Consider the following 24,813-nt stretch of genomic DNA (forward strand, 5'->3'; position numbering starts at 1 on the left):
ACCCCCTTGAATCTAACAAAGGTTTTGAAACGTACAACTCTTGCGTCGGTGTCTACTTGTGATACCATGCCTCCCTTACAGGACTTCGAGGTAGCACATTATCAGATCTGGAATGATTCCCCAATTTCAACACAGATTCCTGTGTTAAGGTTGGTGCAGAACATCCTTGACATAGAGGGGAAATATCCAGAAAATGTAATCATTATGGGCACATTTCTCTCTTGAAGATACTCAGCAGAGACATAGGCAACAAAGCCCATGAAAACTGTAAATTTGAACTTCAAGATCCCTAATATGGCAGGAAAGAACACTGCGGCTGCAGAGAACATGACACCTGAAATGCTTTTAAAAGAAAAGCAGGTGGTGGTATAAGGAGGTCTTATGCTGGTTTGAATCTGGCTCTTCAAACTATGAATATTTCAAGCTTAAATTGCAGTCTGTGCTCAGGGACTTTCAGTCACTAGCTAATGCTGTGGAAGAAGAAGAAAATTGCAGACACATTCTGGCCCTGATGTGGCAGCTGCTTTAGCTCCTGTTGGATACAGCTATGGACTTTATTCCTGTGATAGCCTTTAGAGGAGATGCTGCTATTTCAGCTCACCATAATATGCACACATAAAAGCTTGGAAGACAGATATTAGTCAGACCATCGTTCTGTTTCATGTGTAATTTACTGGTGGCAAGTTGTTTGGTAAGAAACTGGACAACATTGTCAAAAAAGACTTTTGAAGAGAGGAAATATGTATACATACCCTCTTCAGGGAAAGGCTGCTTCAGCTGTGTCTTCTTAATCTTCTAGGTAGCTTTCATCCATATATATTTCTTTAGGGAATACTAAGAGACATAGTGGTTGTTCAAGGGCTTCTGGACATCCTGTCCACTCTTACACTTGACCTAGAGCACAACTTCAGCCTTCTTCAGGCAACACATCTCAGCAGTCTTGACAATGTCAGAAATTGTGCTATTCAAGATGATCTTGTGAGAGGCCAGATGCAGACGTTCAAGGAGGTCTGGGAGAGGGTGAGTCCCCGATGGGCATGGCAGATGGTGACTGGGCTTGTACTTGGAGCAGAGGAACTTTTTTTTATCAGAATTCAAGTTATTTTGACTCAATCTCTAAGGGTTCCTAGATGAAAAAGAGGCATTAACTCTGCATGCTAAGGCTGATCAGGAAAAAGGTTTTAGCCCCTGCTCCATTTAAAGACATGGGGAAGGTCTCTATCGAGCACTGCTACTGGTACAAAAGACCACACGATGCAATACAAAAAGGCTCAATGCTTAGAGTCAAGATGAGTGGTTCAAGAGGGAAACATTTCAGCAGGTGAATTTTCTGATTGACAGGGATTTCAACTGCAGTGCTGAGTTTTGCCATTCAGCCTCAAGACCGCTCCCAGAATGTTAGCCAAAATGATGGGTGAAACTGTGTTGTAGCACCAGTAAGGGACAAGAGTATGGTCTCCACAAGGATGAACCACCTGATATGTTTAAATCAGTAATTGTTTGCTTAAACCTATCTTCACCTACAGTTCCCTGTTTTACAGTAGTTCTGTCCTTTTCCTTGTCGGCAGGTGTGACCGCACTGGAGCGACTGCAAGGAGCCGGTTAGTGCCGGTATATAAAGAAACCTTTCATCCTTCTTCCCTTTAGCTACTTTATTTTGCTTTACTTTGCACCAGCGGGCTCCTATATTGATTGTACTTGTATTTTAGTGAATTGCATTGTTTTAGGGAAATTACAAACATTTGGTTTTAAATTTGCTCTTTGCACTCAGCAACTTCCATACTTGCGGCTAAATTTAATCGTTTTCATTTGTTCGGCGCATTGCTATTAGGGTTTTACTTTTAAAACTCTGCACGCTCCGATTAGCTATAGAACTACAGTTCCCAGCCTTACTGTATTTCTTCTGCCCTTTTACTGCGTCGGCAGGTGTGAGAGCGCTGGCGCGACTGCTAGGAGCCGGTTGGGAACGTGTTGGGGCGATGGAAGCTCTTTAGGCGAGTGGTTTTCTGTTGTACTTAGTAGAGAGAAGTGTCACCATGGATAGCCCCTCAACTCGTTCAGCCATGGCTACCCTTAAAATAGCACGTGAGGCCATTGTACTAAAGTACTTACAGGAATTTCGGTCGAGCGATATAACTCCAACACCTGATGATCCTGCCCATGAGGTTGATACACATAGTGAAAATATTGATGTGCTAAATGTGGACCCTCTGTACATACATAGGGAATGGAAATGTAGTAACTGTGCAGCAGATCCTTAATCCCATAGATTATGCTGACAACCATCTTTCAATTAACTTGGACAGCCATGAGAATACTAAAAGTAATTTGGAACAAGTAATTAGCATAAAGTCCAAGACCTTGGCAGAGCCCAATAAGATTCAAAATCAGTGCTTGCTTAAAGCTGCACTACTTAATACAAGAACTCTTAATGCTCATGCAATAGACGTACATGATTTTGTTCTGGACCACGAACTTGACATGATTTGCCTTACGAAAACCTGGTTACAAGATCATTGCAGCCCCACTGTGGAGATAGCCGTACCATAAAATTACATTTTATTTTCTAATAATCATTCTAACTCTAAGGGTGGAGGAGTATCCATTATCATGAGGAAAGAACTACCCTTTTATCTGGTCCCCATTACCTGCAGTGGGTGTGAGATGCTGCATATAAAACTAAAACTAGATCCATAAAATTGCCTTAATCTTTTATTGCTCTAGCAAACACCTAACAATATGCCAAATTTGAATGAAGAGTTAACTCAAATTCTGCAGCCACTAAATACAATTGGAAGTGCCACGATACTTCTGGGTGATTTTAACTGCTGGTTCCAGGACCCTTCAGATCAGGAAGCCACACAATTAGAGCACAACCTAAAGAGTGCAGAATTTGACATTTTAAACGCAGAACCTATTCATATCAAAGATAAAATACTGGACTGGGTTGCTTCCAGAAATATTCTAGTGGAAATTATGGAGACCAACCCTTGAATATTGGTCAGACCATTGTACTATTTTCTTCCAGACCTTTTGCAAACAAAAATTGGACGTCTCACATGTCCCACTTAAGAAGACCCACGCTAGCAATTTCAAAAAGGTATCTAAAATGGACCTGAAGAATGTAATGCCTCAGTAATGAACATACCTATGATGGAGATAAACCAGAGCAACTAATAAAACACCTTTGAGCAAATCATTGACTGAAATGCTTGACCAGGTTACCCCTCTGAAGAATTCTGTTGTGAGAAACAAAACCTACCGCAACGACTGGTATATAAAAGATCTAAAAGAAATCAAGAGAGCAAAAAGATAGCCCAAACGTCTCTGAATGAAAACCAAATCTGACCTCCACAAAAAAGCCTGAAATATGAATTTAAGAAAACATACAAAATCGCTTCATGCAATGCCAAGAAAGATTTCTATTAACCAAATTACTAACTCCCAAAGAACTCTTTAGCATTTTAAAGAAAATAGAAAACCCCAGACAACAGTCAACCTCAATCATACCTTCCAAAAATGGCTGTTTTAGAATTCAAAAGTCTTTCGCTGATAACATCCTAGGGGCCAGATATGAGATTAAAACGTAACTCCACATCTATGAATAATCGGAACACGATTAGTGACCCCTCTGGAACCATGGAGGTGGAAGTACGGGACTTTACCTTCCAAGATATTAACATAGCAGGACTCTTCAAAACTACGAAAAGCAAGGATCCCACGGCTTGCTCGGGGGACATTCTTCCTTCTAAAATAATCCTAGCAGATGGAAATGTTTTTGATCCATTCCTCACTTGCTTCATAAAGTCCTCCTTTAGATATGAAGAGGTTCCCAGAAGTATAAAGTGAGTTACGGTCACGCATCTAGTTAAACAAATGGGAAAAGACCCCAATGATATATCCAATCTAAGAGTGATCACAAACACTCTTTTTTCTGGATATTGTTGATAAAGTTGCTACGAAACAATTTCAAGATTTCTTGGAATACCAAAATGTTCTTCATCAAAAACAGTATACATCGAACGAAAAGCACGCTAGTAGAACTTCAGACATGCTGGATATTATGGACTCGGGAGGATGTGGACAGTGGGTCTTTTTTTGACCTGTCGGTTGAATTTGATTTAATGGATCATGACACCGTAAATGGCAGCTTTGGATAAAACAGGAACGTGTTTTCCAAGTGTTATAAAGTGGATCCACTCATTCTTGTCCGAAAGAGTCTCAGATGTTCGTTGGGGGGAGGCTTTGTCCGATTATGATGCATTTACCTTTGGAGTGGCCCAGGGGGCATCTCTGTCCCATGCCCTGTTCAACCTTTATATCTGGTATTCATCTGGTATTTTAATTTACAGCTTCGAAATTGGCACTTTTTTGCTTATAAACTTTTTTTGCCAGCGTCAGCAGCATTGACTATTCCATCCAGTCACAATCCATTATGCTGTATTACCATCCTTAGATTTCATTTGGCGCATAGCTGGCAGCTTTTCAATTTCATTTTTATTTTCATTCATTTATTTTCATCCATTTATTATTTACTCAGCTGCTCTACCACTCCCAGAATCCATCTGGCGCCTAACTGGCAGCCTCCAATTCACTCATGTGACTCTCATGCATCTGGGTTCATTTCTCGGCTTTATTCCTCTTCTAGCCGCGATAGTGTTTACTATTTTACTTTTTGACTTCTTGAGTCAATTACATTCTGGGCGCTTACATATGTGCCGGGCCCTGCGCCAGAGCCCTGATTTTTCAATAAACTATGGGCATGCCCAATATCACATTTCCCTGGATTCAAATAGACCTCGGCTTTCGGTTGACTGCAGCCAGCCCCTTTTGTGTAGGTTGCCTACACGCATGCGTGGCGTTTCGACTGGCAAATGCACTTGGAATAAAGTCAGTCATCTTCACTCCTACTCAGCGGGCTATTTAACAGATACGGCATCTGTTTAATGCAGGTAGGTGTGCGGCCTGTGTTGCTGTGCTGTCATGTACACTTTAGCTGTGGAATCTGTGATTATGTTAGAGACATGCCGTTTTCCGGACGGCAGCTTTCTGCCGTCATGCATTCTTTTAACATGGAAAGTTTATGGTTACTTATGTGAACTCCGTACTATAATTTTTGTATGGCCATAACTCTTTGCCCCCCTTGAAGGGCGGGGACATCTGCTGTGGACCCACATAGAACTGCAGCTCTCGAGTCTTCACTAATGCAGAGGTTGCATCCTTACTAGGTATTTTGGGGTCAATCCCTGCCACTAAGCATTCTAATGGGTTTCTTTGCCATCTGTTGCAGTGACCTACAGACGACATCGAATTGCCGGGCTAAGCCGTGCTGCTTCCTCATTTTTCAACATACGCAGCCTTGGCCTTCCCTATAGTTCATAGGGTGCCCTCCAGGTGAGCCACCACCTCCTTTTCAGTCACAGCCACTTTAGTTAGAGCCCTTACCTTGTTCCATCTCATTCAGTGCATGCCGGGTCTGTTTCAGGTCAGGATTCCATTTTGATTTTTCCAGTGCTTTTGGCCGTACTACATCGCTATGGCTGCTACAGCAATTTGGCAGTCACCAGGTCAGTCTAGTACTAGTCCTTTTGAGGCACTGCTCTACCGTTCGGCATGCCTAATATTCACATGTACATAAATATCTCCTGTAAATGTTTACACACTTGTTGCCGATTAACTATGGTCCTGAAGGTTCACTACCACTTTGCACGGTCTTCTTTTGGGAGTCACTAACCCTTTCGCTCTGGTATATATAGCTGTTAGAGTGGGATTCCTATATGCTTACTTGGTATATGGTATATATGATCCCTAAGAGTTTTTTTCTCAAAATAATAAAATTCACCATTGCCCAAATTGTTGGTATCACTTTAAATACATTTTTCAAATATATATTCTCTCGACATATCCTTTCTGCTTTTCTATGTCATTATAATACTCTGGTCCAGAGGCTAGAGTTTTCCTGCTCTCTTCAGTTTTTTGTCAACCTTTAAATCAAGCCTTTGTGCGATCTATTGGAGGATTTGAATATCCGCTTGACCAATTATGCTGACGATACTCAAATTTTGCTGAGATTGGATGGAAACTACGAACAGGACTCTGAGATTAAATGACGTTTTTAAAATTGTAATAAAGTTGATGGTGGATCATTGGATATGTCTTAATGATGCAAAATCAGAGTTGCTGTTCGGCTCTTCTCCTCAGAGATCCAAATTAGATCAAAGATGCACAAAATTCATGCTTCATGGATGTGTGATCAAAAGAGAGACTAAAGTGAAAACACTGGGCACAGTCCTGCATGGTAATGTTAGTGCAGATGCCCAAGTCAATAACATCACTCATAATACACAATACCACCTGAAACTTCTCCGAAAAAAATGTGAAACACTGGCTAGGGCCACCATTCTTTCAATAATGGATTATTGTAATGCCCTATTGGGAGGTGCGTCCAAAAGGAATTTGCACACCCTACAAGTGGTTCAAAACAATGCAGTGCGCATTATAAAACATGTACCTCATGGTGAACATATCACTGCACGTCGAAGGCGACTTCACTGGCTCCCTGTAAAAGCTAGAATCCAATTTAAAATAGCAGTCTTTACCCATAAAGCAGTCTATGGTACTGCCCCAGAATAATTAAAGAAAAGAATTACCGTCTATCAACCCATTAACACATTGCGTTCAAGTAACAGTATGTTGCTAAACTGTTCGCACCCTAAATGGATGAAAGCGAATGGAAAATATTTTCTGTATGTAGCATCCTCTGCTTGGAACACCCTTCGAATCATTCTATGCCTGGATCATAACATATTCTCATTTCGAAAGGGCTTGAAAAAACGCACCCGTTCGAATAGATGTTCATTATGACTTCTAAATGATATATGAGCTTGAGCCTTGTGTAAATTGTGGTTACGCTCCCTTTATTTTTCTGTGTGCCCACGCCCTGATGCCGGTCAATCTTTCAGCATGTAATAAAACCATATAAATAAATAAAAGTGTTAAAGGGACAACCATAGGAAGCCCTCTTCACTAGGCTTATCACAGTAACTGACACGCACACAACCAGCAGACTAAAAAGTGTAAGTATGTTTTCTTCATATAATACTAGTTGAAAAGCCTGTGTAAATGGGCTAAAATGCATAAAGGAAGACATTTTCAGAGTGTAAATATATTATGTGGTGCCTTTTAACGTAATTTATGTTAATAGAAAAAATAATTGTAAAGGATCTTGGTACTTTTACGTGGACGAGTAGTAACAACAAACCAAATCTCACAGAATCCGTTGAAAGTTCAACATTGGGCCAATTGTTGTATCTGCTCCTCATTGTCTTGGATTCCACGTATGGGTTTTGGACTCAAATATATAATGTTGAGGGATGTCAGAGTAATACAATTCATGTGCAGCATGATTCGAAGAAGACATGAGATCATAAAATAAAGCAAATTGAAGTCAAATAAAGTTAAAAACGTAAATGAAGACAATTAATGATATAATAATATATACCAAGAAATATTATAATGAATAATTACATAATACATAAGTACATTACAAAAAAAGTAATTTGTTAGAGGAATAGTGCTTAATCAAAAGAATTTCTGTTCATATTTTTTTTAAATGTATATATTTTCTTAGTGTGTGCAACGTGACGTACGCTGTTAAAGTGATATCCCTGACTTGGGCCTTTTCTGCAGCTAATTGCATGCTATTGTTGAAATACACATTTTGTTCATCTGGAAGATGAACTTGAAGTTTTAGTGTTGTATGTGTAAGGCAACAGCTCCCTCTAGCGGTGATAACATGAACTAAACATTTTGTTCGCCTGGAAGATGAACCTGGGAAGATTTAAGTATTACTGTTGTATACGGAAGGCAACATCACCCTCTAGCCACCTCCTTGGCTACTTTGCCCTCTCCTCCTTCCCCCTCTGGCTCCTTCTACACCTCCGCAGGGCGTACCTCCGATTTGTACCAGACGTCTTAGAAGGTTGGCAATCTTCTCCATATTGCCACTCTTAACTATCGCTCAGCTGTCAAACACTCCTCTGACATCTGCTGCCTCCTGGAAGAACTTGATCTCAATGTTCTCAGTCTCAGCGAGACATGGTTCACGACCAGCTCTGTCACGAGCTTCAACACTCTCCTCCTTGATGGCTACAAGATCCTCTCCATGCTCAGATCCAACCATTCCAGAGGGGGGTGTACCCTGTAAAAATCAGGGTCTTTTGGGGCCCGTTTACCTCCTTGGGAGGGATCCCGCCATCCCTGAAAGAGGTTTTCTTACCCGAATCCTCCAGGGATTCTCCTCCTTCAAAAGGGATGACGTGGACTTCCTCCACAAAGTGGGTTTTACTTGCTTTCTCCTACTTATCCTCTGTTCTCTAGGTTCCAACTTTACGGGGTAGGAGATTCATATTCAGGCTCAGAGGTTTCCAGGGGTTTTGTTCCGGTAGGAAAGGAATCCTCCTCTAGGGCTGTGCATCTCCCCTCCACCCGGGCCTCCTCCTCAGACACATGTTGGTTGTGCGAGAAGCCAGAAGGTGTCTCACCCACTATCCCCTGGGGATCTGTCATCCAGGTGGCCAGGACACAGCCATAGCGTTTGGATCCAGTTCCTGGGGGTGGAACAGTGTGGGAGGATCACCTGGGTGAGGGGTTTTTGGGGAGTAGGACACCGGATGGTGAGACGTGGTATCCCCTTTCCTGTAACACTTTTACTCCATCCTTCCCGATAGGATATTTAGGAAATCAACGCGCCCTCCATTTTAGAACACAAACACTTTTTCACAGACAACCGGGACGAGAGAAAATGGACTAAAACCCGAGCCCAATACAATGGTCAGGCAAGGTCAGGCAATTACTGAACATCACACACACCTGCCTTCCATTACACAACCCCACACAGATAAAAGGCGGAGCACGAGATCACAGCATAAGCTAGGCAAAGCACACGAGGAAACAGCAGTTACACTTTTACATGTGGAGAAATATAGTGGAACAGATGAGGATCACAAGGAGGGATGTTCTCTTGACCTTAGCAACAAGGTACTTTCATGAATCCTCGAGAATAGTAAGCATAAGACCAGGAAACCAGGCTGAGCAATCCTGCATTGTGTGTCGGAGATACCTGGGCTCTCCCATGTCGATAATCAAAGCGGGGCGAATCGCCAGCTGCCGTGGTACTGTCCTTGGCTCCAACAACAAAGCAGCGTCAGTGAAATCAAGACAGTGGGTGAGTTGGGGTGACCGATACAAGATCAGTCTGTGTTGAAGCTGAGGTCGCAAGCAGTAACGTTGTATGGCGAGCAATGAAACGAACATTGTATGAAACGCGTGTAATAACCAACGCAAGTAAAGTTGAATTGCAGATGAGCGACTGAACTTTGAAACCAAGAGACAATAACTTTGATAGAGTGGTCCAGCACCATGTGGGTGCCCAATTGAAGGACTCTGTAAGGTATCCGGGTGAGAGTAAGTGAAAGAAGTGGAAAAGGATTGTGAATTGAAGTGGTCCGGCAATGGGTCAAGCAAAATACTGTGCACAATCGAAAGTCTTCAATGCTGATACAGTAAAGAAAGTTGATGGCAAAGTAGATAAAGTTGGTCCGAGCCCGGTAGAGGAAGATCAATTGAAAGCTTTCTGTTAAAGCAAGTTTATGTTAAAGTAGATCAATTGATCAGAGCACCACGGAGGGAGACTGATTGAAGATTTTGTGACAAAGTGGATCTGAGCCCGGTGGAGGGGGATCCGAGGTGAATAGTATATCACCTAAGAAAATTGTAAAATGTGCATATGTGAAATACATAAAGGAAATTAACTTTGTTTGTTTGTTGCATCAGGCCCTCTGAAGGAGAAACTTTGAATGGCAAAGAGACTTTGGCACAGACGGCCATGAAGTTGATGTTTTGAACTGCACCCTTGTGCTAGAGAAGCCAGAGACTGTGCTAAGCTCGAGTGTGCCACCTTGTCCCATGCTGAAAACGTGGGGAAGGGAAGCCAACGTATAATTTCTTGAACACTTTTCTTTTGCATAATATTATTCCCCGCACTAATTGTATGTAGAGGTAAGAATTGGCAATAGGTTTATTAGTATAGGTCCTTTTATTTTTGCAAGACACCACTAGGAATGCGTCATTATTATTTGATGGTCATAGCTTGCTCCCATCTTTAGATTTAGGATTAGATAGGCGTTTTTCAAACCCAATTAAAGTTCATTAAACACCGTTGAAATGTGGTCATTTGTGTCTGTCTTACTGTTGATACCATGTCTTCCTTCTTACAGTTGTCAGAATTTTCTTCCAGTCATTCCCCTTCCCCCCCCCCCCCCCGACTCAGACCCGGATGCTGGGTTATTCTGGGCAGCAAGTTCCAGTGGAGGGTTCGTCTGAGCCCTCAGCATGCGACCCAGGTCTTGGGTTCGTTGTTGAACCTGTTGCTACAGCTGGAAAACTTTTTCTGGTTGGTTGGGAGGTCTTGGTTCATACCTTTGCTGCTCCCAGAAAGGGTAACTGTCCCTTTTCCCGGAGTAGCTCGGTGTCATGCACTCCTCGCAACAACAGCAGGTACCCCGGATCCGCTCCCACACACCTGGTCTGGCGGCATCTCGGCGGCAAAGCAGATCGCGGACTCCATCCGTTCCTGCACTTACCCGGCCTCCGAGAGCACACCACATGCCATGGTGTCCCTGGCGCCTGCTCCCACGATCGCGCTGGGGTTTACCCTGGCACCTACAAGCACGCATAAGTGCCCTCCTTCATTGCAGGCGCCCATTGGGCACGGCGCTTTGCAGGAGGTCACGTGAACCGATTAGCGGTCAAGTGACCCGGAAACAACACAGAATGCAGTCACGTGACCAGGTGGGCAGTCATGTGACCCGGAAGCAAGGCGAAAGAGAGCTCCAGCCCTCTCAGTCAGTGCTTCTCAGCTGTTCCTTCGGCGAGTAGCGATTCTGTGCTTCTCAGGTTTCTGCTTTTGGATTTCCTGGATTCCTGACCTTGTTTTCCTACAGGATTGCCTCTTTGGATTTCTCCCTTGGAACCTTGTATACTAGAATTGTCTAGACCCTTGGATTGCAATATAGGACTGCCTTAGTTTTTGCCCTCTGGATTTGGTTGTTTTTGGAATGCCTCACCTGAACTGCTCAAGACCTCTGGATTGCTTCCTGGACTGCCTTGTTTCTTACCCCTTCGGCTCAGGTACTTGCATTGGATCAAAGTATTGCTTCCTAGATGATACTTCCTGACCACATTGGACCCTTCTGCCTTGTGATTCCTATAACCCCACTCGCCACACCTTCAGGGGGAACACTTTTCAAGCTGCCATCGGTCATCCCTACGGTAGGTGTTCTTTCTGTCTACTTTTTGTGCTTATTGTAGTTTGCTTGCACCTGCCTGCTAACCGTCTTTCCCTTACAGCCATCCGGGACCTGGTGTTTTCTGTTCCTGCTTGCCACCTGTGGCCCCAATAATCAGTCAGCGAGTTAATAGCTCTTCTCTGACTGGTACTTGGGGACGGAGGTATAATAATCCTCGTGGACGTCAGATCGTGACACTCGGGTATTGGAAGTTTCCCTGATGACTTTCCAGCGTAGGTCTCCCTTCTCCAGGGTTCAGCAATCTATTATCCTGAAAGTGGGGAGAGAGAGAGGAGGATTATTCTGGAAATTAGGGTTCAGGGACTAACTGGGAAAGAAGTTCAGGTTGGGAAGTGGAGTATTACTTCCCTCGGAAGGGAAGTTTGGAGGGAGGTTTCCTGGGGCGGTACTTACTTGATTGGACCCCCACCCTTGTGCCGGAGGAGTCCATATATTTCCGGGTGTAGGTCTTGTACCTTTTTATTTTGGACTTCCATAGGTGGCAGGGTCAGATGGGTCAATTGTCTGGTATCCTGCCTGACTCCCCCCCGACTGGGCTGAATCTGAGGTCTCCTCTGCCTGTCGTTCTGCATGTTTGCAGAAGGAGTAGTTTAGCCCTCCCCCCATCTCCAAGTCCAAAAGAGGGGTATTTTTCACCATTGCTACCTTTGCAAGCGGCAGGTGTGTTGGAGAGTTTGGGGATTTTCGTATTTTTTTGGTTTTTTTAGGGCTTTTGGACCTCACAGATCAATCACCCAATCCAGGGTCCTACGCTCATGAAAATCCCTTACTAATTGTGTCATAATATATTTTGGGAGCGCAAGGAAGTGTGTGTTGATGAACTCTCTGCCATTGGCGTTCACCCACCTAGAAGTATCGGCAAATGCTCGTTTCAGCTCCTGCACGAATGCTCTAGGTGACTGGTCTTCCCCACACTGCAGGTTGTATGCCGCCTTGCGGGCCTCCTGTGAGTATCTATGAACGGAGAAGTGTTTTAAAATGGCCACCTTGTAGGTGGATCATTTGTGGTGATCTTGGTCCTCCAGCCCTGCAAAGAAGCTGGAGTACTCAGGGGAGACTGTCCACTTGACCAACTCCATGCAATTCTTTATCATTTTTAATTCCAAATGTTGTCATCATTTGCTCATAAAGCTCTAGATGCTCCCATCCCGAATATTTTGCATTCTTATGGTAGGGAGTCATAAAGCTCTTTATGGCCTTTATCTGCCGAACTGGTCTTTCCCAAGATCTTTCTTATGTTTGGCAGTCTTCCTTTTCCACTGCACCGGAGTCCACTCTACCGCTGACTCAGAGCTGCTACTGTTGGTGGTCCATTCCCTATCCTCTAGGCGCACCCTACCTCTAGGAGACTGGGACAAACTCCCCAAATTACGGGGTATGGACTCTTCTTTCCTCTGGTGCCGTGAACTCTCAGAGTAATTTCCCTTGTAATCCCCTTTTTGCACAGGAGAGTACTCACCCTCCTCATCCCTCCTTCCGTGTATGCTGGGGAATTCACCCATCTCCCTGAATGTGTGGAGGTTTTTAAAATACTCTTTTGAGATCTGAACTCTGGCTCTTCTCTCTCTGCAAAGCGGACCAAGTGGTCCCTTTGTAGCTACATATTCTGCCAGTCCAACTCCCTAACCCTTTCACCATAGGAGTCCTCCTGGTCAGAAGTACTTTTGCTAGGGTACTTTTGATTTCCAAGAGCCCACTGGTCCAGCCACCTTGCCTTCTGCTTGGTAACCCTGATTGATGTCAGAGAAGGACTGGCTTCTGGATCAGTTGGACTAGGCCTGGGTGAGTCCAGCTGCCTCATGTTTCCCTGTTCTTGATAAGTGGTACGCATGAGGCTAGCCGCACTCCGGACATCTGAAGTGGTTAATTGGCTTGAGGTCCCTGGTAGAGATGTCACCACTCTGTGATCGGAGGGCATTTTTCCATACCCAGACTGGTCAGGGTGCCTAAAAGCCCGTTTGTATAGCCATTTCATTTGCCAACCTCTCACCACTATTTTTTTTGGTCCCTATCTCTTCATGGGATGCAGAGACCTGGGTTTCCTGGGTTTTAAATTCTGACATAAGTGCTTGAGTGGCTTCTAGCACTTTATTTTGGCCCATTAATCAATCTTTTAGTCCCTTGATTTCTTCATAACTGGACTCATTTTCATTTCATGAGGCTTGCATCATGCAGGCATATTCAGAGCATTTCTTTCTCAGGAGACTAATCTCTTCCTCTTGCGCAGTTCTGCACTGTGTTGCCTGCACTAGGTCAATCTCTTCTTGCCTTACGCGTTCCATTAATTGTGCATTTTCTAGCCGAATGTCTGTCAGTTCCTGAGAACATGACTCACTTTTCTCTGTATCTATCCTTAATTGACGCACTTCCTGAAACGGGGCACTATTTTCTTGCTGCAATGTGTCCTTTTCTTCCCTCAACTGCTTCTCTGTTGTGTCAAGGTGTTCAGATCTTGGCTTATCTGATCAAACTCACCTTGAGAGTCAATCCCTTTGATATTTATTGGCTATTTTTGGTTTTCAATTGTTTTATTTGCGATTGGAATGTGATCATGTCCTCCAACATGACTCTATTATGAGTAACCTGATCATTTAATTTGTGTTATAGTGCACCCAGATTTTCCACACACTCTTTATGCTCCTCTTGCAGTGCAGAAAACCGCATTTCACGCTCTGCATTTTCTTGGTGCTGCGTTTTTATCTCATCTTTTAGCTGTTCAATCAAACATTCTTGCTTTAAATCTAACATGTGGCTCTGTTGCACTTGAGTTTCTAATTGTTTAAACTCTTGCTGGGCTTCATTCAAAAGCTCAGCCTGGTTCTGCACAGAGGCCACACTATTCTGATGCCGTTCTTCCACTATCAGCAAATGGTAAAACATATATGCTGTGAGCTGAGCCATTTTAGTCTGTTCATCTTTAGTAATTTGTGTCATATAAAAGTCTGTTAGAGCTTAATGCAACAGACCATTATCCTGCCACTGGTCCACATTTGCAGAGGGAACCTCTGCATCATTCTGGCTTGCACATTTCATGTTCTTCCTCCACCCATTCATCTTTGATAAATAATTTGGATAGGTGGGGCTTCCTGGCCATATTGATTTCTACGGTGCTCATTCTGAAATGTGTTCTGCAGCCTTATATACTCTCTATGCAGGGGCAAAATCTCAACCCTGTTCCTGCTTTGTTTCTACTCACAATGTCAAATAAAGGTATTTCCATTCAAATACGTTTTCTCTATACACCTCCCTGGAACCCAGGGTACAAGTCTGAGTGACACCTTAACAATGCAAACACAACTTTCTATCCACTGCAATGCAATTACACCCAAATGAATAGTCTGCTGCTAATGCCAGTTCCCGGCCACACGCCCCCAATTTTGTCACGGTTTATTGGACGGTCACTCTCAAATCAGGGAGTTCCTTTCCCCCTGATCAAGGTGTCGCACAACAAAGCGTTTAGCAGATTCAAATTTGTTTAGTCCTCCAACCTGCAGAATACCATTCAACAGATACCCTCTGTATCACCAATGAGCTAGAAACCAGGCCGGTGTATAGAAATAACAGTGTATATAAATTTAGATTTCCACAATTAAATCAGAACCAAAGCACCAGAACAGCAGCAACCAATTCTGTGGCACGACACTATAAAAAAAATATTTAAAAAAAAAAAACAATCTGTTGTGATAAACGCCAACTGTGATTGCTTATTTTATCCCAATGCTCTTTTCTCCCAGAAACCACCACCCCCAAGCATCAGTTATATATGACCCCTTAGTTGGAAGGCAAGGTACAGGAAGTGTGAATACAGTGGGAAAATAGTTTTGGGCTTTTTTATTTGAATGGCAAGATTGGGGAAAGGAACTCAGTGGGACAATTGTTTTAGGCCTTTTATTTGAATTAAATGCAGGGCTTTGGGATTCTGATTTGGGATGCAAGTTAATAAATTGGAAATGTCCTTTTGCACACACTACATTCACTTGAATGGCAGTGTTTTAGGGGTAGTTATTTTGGTATTATGGACACCTCCCTTCTGTAAGGAAGTCAGGGGTTTCCGAAAGGTAGAGTCACCCAAGTACTTTATTGACTATGATGCTATAACACACTGGGTTTGAAATGTGTTAGTTTAGAATTGCAACAAATCTCATCCTGTGATCTTGTCTATATGGGAATTAATTGAATATTACCTTTAATTAAATGTGCTAAGGGTCCACACAGTTCCCCCACCACACAATTAAATGGTCAGGATTAAGGCTGGTAGTTTCCAACACAATTCAATTTAAATGAATAGAGGGTTTTTCTATGAGGAATTTATTGAGTTATCTTTTTAGTCATATATGGTCAGGGTCTACCCAGTGTTGCCCCCCCACCCACTAATGAAGAGATTAAGGCAGGTAGCTCCTCACACAATTGATATATTTGGGATATATCTGCTTACATGGGAGATCTCTGCTCTTAGCTCAAGAGGCTAGCTAGATTTCAGATCCTCTTGGTAAGCACCTCACATCTCTGGTCTCTATTCACACCAAGGTCTCTCCAACCAGATTGTAGGCCTCTCTCTCTCTCTCTCTCAGGTAGGGCTCCCAGATTCCAGGCAAAAGTCCCCAGCAAGTGTCACAGGGTCTCATGACTATTTGCTCTCCTGGTGTCAGCCTTCCTTCTGTCAGCTCTCTGTTGTCAATCTGCTTTCCTCTCCTTTTCCCTTCTGTGGCTCTCTCCCCTTTTAGATTGAAAACTGATATTATATAGTGCTGATGACACTTACATATTATGAATATTCCCACGGTACGGATTGGACATCTCTCTTTTTCCCCTCCCACTAATCCGCCCACTGCCAGCTGATAGGGCAAGGAGTTTAGAGGTCTGTATTATGGATAATGGGGGAGAAGGACGATGCACCATTTCAAAATGACATGTTTTTGCATTATGTTTTTAACATAACATCTCACTACATGGCAACAACCTTCATTTTTCAGATAACCGCATGAACATATACATTTTTTGTATTCTAAATTTTATGGCGAATCAGGGAATACTAATTTTATTTCGGCACCACCTTCCTGGGAGTAGCTATCATTTTTTGTGATTTGCTCCTGGGCCGAAATAGTGAAAAATATGCCACTCAACTATTCACACATTAATTTTGCATTCTATCACTTCACAAACTTTCGAATTCCTCTGAATTATGAGAAGGTCAGGATCATGGTTTTCTTCCTAACTCAAATTCTATACATCACAGAAGATTAAGAGGCACGTAGAACTGACGGGCATTCTGTGACCTTTACTAGGAGTCCTGGATGAGCTCACTGCGACACGTTTCTCCTGTTATTAAGGATAAAGGAGTCCAATGTTAATCAATAGCAATGCATACATATGGAAGGTCGTAGTTTCATATTCCCAACCAAGCCCCTCATGAGTTTCATTTCTCCCTGGTCACATGACACAGACTTCTGCCTGGCTCATGTTATCCCACCCTGCCATTAAGTGTCTTCAAAAGTCTCTGTTTGGAGCGAATGCACAGGTAATGGGGAGGCCTGACCTTAAAGGTAATTTCTGCTGGCTGTCTTATCTTTACCCTCCACAATTCTGATCTACTATTTATATTTCTTTGCATTTTGAGCTGAAAACCAGACCTGCTTTTCCTGGTAGGCCCAGCCCAAAGGTCTTCTGGTCAAAGTTTCAGAGACACAGACCTTTCAGTTCAGTGGGGTAAACAAGCTACATACAGGCTTGTCTATTGTAACTCGCTACTGATTGGAGCCTCTCTCTCCAACCTGCAAAAATGCCAAGTTCTCCAGAACGATGCTGTATGCATTGTTAAAAAGATCCCAAGAAGGATCAATATCTCAGAGAATAGGAGGGACCTTCATTGGCTTCCGATAAAGAAACGCATAAACTTTAAAGCATGCACGCCGATACACCGATGCATCTTCGGAACAGCTCCATCATACGTTAAAGCATGGACTCCTGGCTAAAATCCAGTGAGACCATTACGCTCCTCCAACCAGATGCAGGTGCTCGGACCGGCTTTCAAACGAGCTAGGGACTTAGGAAGATCTTTCTTAGTAAAAGCAGCTAATCTTTGTAACTCACTACCCCTCACGCTCGGACTCGGGTGAGCTTGAAGTCCTTTCACAAAGCTCTCAAAACTCACCTCTTCAAGTAACGAAACAAAGGTGTCCTTTACTTCTCTTTCCTGATCTGATCATCCTGTCTCTTTTTGTTTGTACCCTTCGTGTAATGTTGCACCCTGATGCCTGTGGGCTTTCGGTGAAGTATACAAAGAAAGAAAATACATACTTCTAACAAAATAGCATTTAAAATTGAAAAGATGTGTTCAACATGACATCTGGTCCTGCTGTTTATAACTACAATACAATATTAAACAGATATAAGTTAACTTTTGGTATTATTCACCCATAGGCCACAGTTAACATAGGAAACTATTATTCACTTCTACAACAAGTAGGCCTTTCCATTTAAATGGCAGTATATTTGTGGAAAGTGTCTTTCTCTGCGTCAAATGAAATATATGTCACTTGGCTTTACTTTTTAAATGTAAGGCACATGTATTTTTGAAATGCACAGCATTTCAATGCATCTCTTCCCATATGTACGTACTCCTGCCGTTTTTAATCTGTCAAAATGTGCCTTTTCCCAGTTTACACTAAGTCAGCATATGCAGCACCACATGTCTTTTTGGAATCCATTGGACAAAGTTAGCAATATTACAGTTCAGAGGCACACTCTCCTTCAGGTGAGTGCCTTTCCATTTTGACAAAGGGAGGCCCATTTTCGTTCCCTCAATAGGCCTCATGTTGGAAATCAAAATTCTGATCCAGCCTGCATACTCCAATGGGTTTCAACATCAGCTAGCTTTATCCTCTCAATAGGGCCTTCCATGAACTCTCAGTCTCTTTCACTCTGGGCTGTATTTTCACCCCACACAAAAAGGCAGAAACAGCATTACACAAGAGCATTTTGCATTCCATTACAATTTCCCAATTATTTGCAAGATGGGAATGTGAAAGATCACTTGATGTTACAATTGTGTCACAAGCTGCCAATTGCAACAAACAGCCCATGCATTTATATACAGATTACATTGCTGTGATCAGTGGTGTTTTTCCAGATGAAGGTCCTCAGAGATCAACCAAAACCAAAGCAAAAGCTGTCTCTCAAGAATAAAAGTGGATCAAGGATTGATAAACGGGTCTTAATGTGCATATGTGAAAGATTAACACTGAAGTAGAAACTGATCACACAACACAACCCTACTTCTCTTCTCCCACTGTGGAGTTCCCACACTCCTCTGCATCCCCTACCCATTCCAGCAACCTCACTACTCCGCACCCTACCTGTAACCCCTGGGTGTGTGCCTGTGCGCCCTGTTGCAATCCAGCTAGGTTTGCGCTTTACAAATCCCACACATACGCAGAAGCAGGTCTACCTGCTTTGCATGGTGCCTGTCATTTCATGTTTTGATTGTACAGAGTGCTTATAGTACTATATAAATCAAAATTACATTTAATTGTGGCATGTACACGGCTCTGGGACCATAACGTTCGCCATTCACTGTCAAATGCATTGCAAGCAGTAGGGCTCACTCAAAAGAATGATGTATTACGTTCTCCTTTCCCTTCTTAAAACGTAATATATCGCTGTGCAGCCAGTTAATAAAATGCCTAGTGACAGAGCAGACGCCATTAAGGAACATTTACAAATACTACAATTTCTGTCAGCAATCTCATGTACGGCGTAATAATATCGCAGAATGCCACATCAGTGTGGATTAAAACTTTAAAAACAGAGTTATTCGGTGTATTGGTACGCCTCCAAGGATGTAGATCTGCGGGTGTAGTGGGGTGATTGTCAATTACATATCCCACAGCTGGCAGGATTTACACACACTTTACATGTTCTGCCGAGAGGCCCCATGGCTGAGCACTAATATGCTGCACGCCTCCTAAAGCTGAAGTGTGGCTTCTTTAGTAGCAGAGCCAGGCCTCTGCCGCAAACGAAGCGGAATAGATTGTTTATCGCATTACTCAGCTGTGAGCCACTAATTGCCGTCAGCGTCCTCTGCGGAATTATATTTGCACTAACAGCCCAACGACATGATATATGAATGGGGACCGCAGTTTATTTTTTATAATGCAATGTGCCAGTTAATATGTTAGCAGCCTGGAGAAATAAGGCATTCGTCAAGCTGCCAGCAACCCCTGCTGCTTTACTCGATTTCATAAGTGGGCTGGAAGTGACATATATTGCCCCACATTACGAAAAAAAAAAACACCTGGAGCCTGGATTAAAACGCGACATTTATTTTAACAAAGTCTTAAGAGTCTGGCTACGGATGTACGCGGTGATCAGAATACTTTTGACAACTCTCCCTTCGCCCACGTTTCTTCAAAAACTGAGTGACATTTCACTCTGGGTAATTCCGGTTGGTATACAGCTCATAGCCCTTTAGGGCAGAGAACGAGGCTCTAACTGCTTCAATAACAGTCACTCCAAAGTAAACATCATGAATATTTGCCACGGGTGCTCGCTCCGGCTCTCTCGCTCCCTATTACAGACGCCAATTACTTGGCTTTCCCTCCTCGTCGAAGATGTCTGCCCGCTGTCACCACTGTGACAGATTGATAGGAATGAATGCTCACTTGTCTTTTGTGAAAGTCGCGGCATTGGAGCGGTTCTCTTTTTTTTCCCTATTTTAGACAACGCTTCGGCCCTGGGCATTTAACAAGTTCAAGACAACACAAAAATCAAGAACAAAATTCGCAACTGTTAATAGCGACACGTATGACGATTGTATAGCCCTTGAATACGAAAGAAGAAAACGCGAGGATGTTATCTGCTTGTTAATGTAATGCCTTTGCGCACACAGATCTGCAAAAGTAACAGGGAACGAACGGTATGTTTGGAAAAGTCAAACGGGTTACTGTTTAAAAATGTAATAATGCACTCCAGACACAGACACGTTTCAGAGTTGTTTTATTCTGTTTTTCCCATTACTTCGATGACCATAAAGTCATTGTAAGAAACACGGTAACATTACAAATGTCATATTCGTAGAAAAACAATACCCAGCCACCTGGATAATTTCATCGTCTGACAAATGTGGAAATATGGCACAACACTGCCCCCATGTGTGGATATTAAAACCCACCCGTACAAAATCACAACAACACACTTTTATAGGCTTTCAATATGTAAATAATTGATTCGGCAATGTCAATGCAAAATGGCCTCACAAGTGCATGGAATATATTCGAACTTGTATTCACAAACGTAACATGTTTTTCTGGACTCATCCTCAAATATGGAGCGAGGTTTGAGACAAATGGACACATACCAAAGCGCAGCGTGCCATCTTCTGTCCATCTACTGCATTACATTTTAGAAAAATAATCACACAGTCCTGTACCAGAAGCGTCCGTGAAAAAAGTGTTCATTTCTCAAGCAGGCAGAGTGATTGTTTATTTACCCATTTCATTTTACAAACTGAGATTGTTCTTTATTGCAACCAAAACATCGAATGTTCACCTACGTATAAAACCATTCTACATCCCTGATTTGCCTTTTTTTCATTTTCACATATGTACTGGCAGCTGTGCTTCCCTTGAGCAGAACAGTACGTTTTATGATGATCAAATCCGGAGGATGTAAAGTGCTGAGAAAATAGTTGACCCTCTCAACTGCTACGCCCAATAAAAACTATTGGGAAGAAATTGTGAATTAATATTTCTATCCTCAACATGGATTCATTTTCTGCTATTCAATGTTTTCTCGGACAAGAAGTAAAGCAGACCAATGCGCTTTCCAAAGGGGAACTGCATGGGTGGACTTAATGGACGAACAGCCACATCCTATAAAAGATGGCGTGTCGATGGGGTGGCAAAGGCGCATTTCAGGCACGAGGCAGGGCTACATTTCAGTGAAGGAAAGCGGTTCGGGTATTTAACCAACAGCCAAATGTATTTCACAGGTTAAGGAATTATATGGCTGTGCTGCAAGCTTCAAGCACAGCCAGTTTTCTAGAGAGCGCAATTGCTTCTTGCTTCATGTAACACCATAGAGGTCCCGTGTCTGGAAGGAACAATCCGCCCACAGGGACATTGTGGGAGGAAGGGGGAGGGTAAATGCGGTGAGGCATGGCGCCATCATGCGGTGATTAGATAGTCGGGCGGCAAAACACGAGGAACAGAAAGGAAATGTCCTTTCCATTGGAAGTGCACGGGATAGGAGACAGCAATGGCCCACATGTCCTCCCAAGGACAGGGGAATACAAGGGTTTGTTATGGTGGTGATCAGAGCCAGCCTTAGCGGCAGCAGTGCCCTGGACACATTGGTGCTCCCCCTCCCTGCACACCCATGGTCAACAGGGGAAGGGGTGGGGGGGGCAGGATGCGCCAACTTGTTTTCTACCTCCCCGCTCCGGCACCTCGCAGGGAGTTAATCACTGGAATAGGGCCCTCATGCTGTTGCATGAGCGCCCTAGTCCAATGCCAACCGCCTCGCTCCTACGTCAGAGCACGGAGGTAAACCTGTGAACAGGGTGCTGATGCAAAGCATCAGCACCCTATTGTTATTAAATGCGCCCCGCCACCGCGGGTGCATTTAACAACAAAGGGGTGCCTGCCGCGCCTTCTGCCACTACGCCTGCTCGGGGGAGCCCTTGAAGGACTCCCCCGAGCTGGCATGGCAGGGAGCTAATGGCGCCCTGGGCAGTCACCCAGCCCACCCTGACCTAAGGCCGGCCCTGGTGGTGATGAGGGGTGGCTGAAGGCAAGGCAGAGGCTGTTAATTATATATTTCTCGTAAATTATTGTTAATGGTTGGTTGAGGGGATTCCCTATGAGTCGTTATGGGCAAGGTGCCAGAACAGGAAATGGAGAGCAGACAAACTGGAAAAAGGTTAACAGTCGTGGAGTTTAAAAGGTTGCAAAAGAAAATGAATGGGCTTGGTCAAACAAAGAGAAAAGAACAACAGTACTTGGTTCGAGAAAAAAAAAGAAAGCGGGGAGCACAGAAGAAAAGGAAAAGAACAAAAAGGCATGGGGAAAACGAGCTGGGAAGGCAAGAAGGAATGTCTTCTAGAAAATCGCGTCTTAAAATGAAATAAGAGGGGGCAGCAAGTTGATGAACACAACATTGAAGAGGTTTAAAAAGAGGAAGTTTCATTGTGTGAATGTATAAAGCTTACCTGCATTGAATAAAGCATCCTTTCATCAACAGAAATGGACCCAGTGAGTTTTATTCGCAAGCGTTAGCCTTTCAATGTTGTAAATAGAATGAGCCTGCACCACCCTTGCACTTCACAGTGGGTCGGGTCTATGGGACAGCCTGCGTAGAGGCTGCCACATGGCCAGTTTTACACAAAGCTATAAGCCTGACTCGTTTTACCACATAAACCTCTGTTTCTCTTCATTATCCGGCCAATAGAAGGTTTTATTGAGAAAAAGGTACAGTGTGATGGTGTTCACTGCACCATATAGCGCTAACTCCAGCACCAGCTTTGGTACCGACGGCAGTGGACTATTGAGCCTGTAAATTAGATAGGGTATTATAAAATAGCGGAATTCCAATAACTTCTGAGGGACTGTTGCGGCCAGCAAACACACCAGAAATGCCAAATTCCAAAAAAGAGATTTGCCTCGGAGTTCGTCAAAAAAACTCCATCCAGCAAACATGTACACAGGGATAGCTAAAAACCTTGCAAGCGCGTGCCTCTGAAATATTCTTTGCCATATGTAGAATGTGTAGTGCCTGTTATCAGCAAGAAGGTACTTATGAACATACGTAAATTTCCAGACAAGCAGCAGGCATGCTGCGGTAAGTATGAAATACCGCACTGGCTGTCGCCATAAGGAATACAGGAAGTCTTTCATTCTGTGAGGGGAAAGCACCATGCGAGGGAAGGAAAAGGCAAGTGTGAAGGTGAAAAAATAGAAGAGTTGGGGAAAGTTAAGGCAGGCCTCATGGTTAGTACGGTCCCCAACTACAATGCCACCATTAACTGCCAAAAAGACAATGAAGGCAAGTACCACAGTGAAGTAGGGCCAAGTCAATGACGTAATCGCCACCAAGTTCTTGAAAGAAGTGACGTGGTGAATGAGGAAACGCAGGCCTCGGATCACTTCTGAAGGGGATCCCCTCGCGGGCAGATCCCGGTCCTCCTTCTTGGATTCGTTCTTCCATGCTTCGGTTAACCGTTCCGACACAAGGACGCCACCGCAGAAGACGGTCCAAATGATGTTTGTCTGACGGAAACAGAAGGCACCCAACCCCAGGAGAGCAGCTGTTTTATGGTTACCACTGAGGCACATCAAATATGCGAAGAGAACAAAAAATGTGGACCCTGTGTCGGTGTAGTAGAGAAACGTAAAAAAATAAAGCACAGGAAATACAGAGAGCGTGAACGCCGACAGGATTCTCTTGGCACTGGAAATTGCCTAAATAAGTAAAAACAGAGAAAACAGCATTTAGGGTAGAATTTTAAAAGCAACAAACCTCATCATTTAATACTTTTCAGCAGGACCATGATGATAATGATGCATTCGTTGTTACATACAATTAGCACCCTAGAAAGGGGGCGCTGGCCAATCAGGATGCTCGGCATAAGCCTGTGATCTGATGGCCAGCATCACATCCCTTCCCAGCTTCTCCTTTCCTTCCCTGCTCACTTCTTAGCACCAGTGTAGTTTCCTACGCACGTGCCAAGTGTTTAATTATAAAAAATATAAAGAAATAAAGAAACATACCTTTTGGTACTGCACAGCGCTTACCTGCCTAACCTCCGGGTTAAGCTGGGAGACTCTGGGTTTTAACTTAAGAAATTGAGGGAGGGGGGCTTGTTTGGGGGCGTGGCTTTCATTGTGGGCGTGGCCTAAAAGTGCACAAATCATAGTAAGGTGTGCAAACAAATTAATAAATGTATGTGAGCATTTAAATGTCTGTATGCGTACTACTATGGTTTGTGTACTTTTCAAGTCATCTTTTATAAACGTAGCAATGTTACATATTTCTATGTTTATAAAAGGTGGCTTGAAAAGTGCACAAACCATAGTAAGTTACGCACACTTGTGTGCTTACTTTACTATGGTTTGTGTACTTTTCAAGCCACCTTTTATAAACATAGACATTTGTACAATATTTCTATGTTTCTAAAAGATGGCTTGACACGTAAACAATTCAAGGCATCTTTGATAACGAGTTGATGACGGACAAAACCCAAGGTGGCTTTGTCCATCGACAAAGCTTTATAAAAGATGCCTTGAATTGTGTACGTTTCAAGCTGTCTTTTATAAACACAGAAATATTTTTACGTTTATAAAAGATGGCTTGAAACGTACACAATTCAAGGCATCTTTTATAAAGCTTTGCCAAAGGAGAAAGGCGCCTTGGGCTCAGTGATCTATCTGCTCTGATACGAGATCACTGA

At 43.3% G+C, this 24,813-nt stretch overlaps 1 protein-coding gene across 1 annotated transcript in view; it reads right to left on the reverse strand.

Moving 5' to 3' along the window:
* Nucleotides 1-20,346: 20,346 nt before the first annotated feature.
* ALG10 (ALG10 alpha-1,2-glucosyltransferase) overlaps nucleotides 20,347-24,813 on the reverse strand; it is a 202,316-nt gene continuing 197,849 nt past the window's right edge. The window contains exon 3 of the mRNA XM_069629226.1: nucleotides 20,347-23,824. Within this exon, the coding sequence (XP_069485327.1) occupies nucleotides 22,772-23,824 (1,053 nt within the window). The 3' untranslated portion in view covers nucleotides 20,347-22,771. The remainder of the gene's footprint in view (nucleotides 23,825-24,813) is intronic.

This window comes from Ambystoma mexicanum, chromosome 12 (assembly GCF_040938575.1).
Source record: "Ambystoma mexicanum isolate Mex_15411 chromosome 12, UKY_AmexF1_1, whole genome shotgun sequence".
Classification (NCBI taxonomy): Eukaryota; Metazoa; Chordata; class Amphibia; order Caudata; family Ambystomatidae; genus Ambystoma; species Ambystoma mexicanum.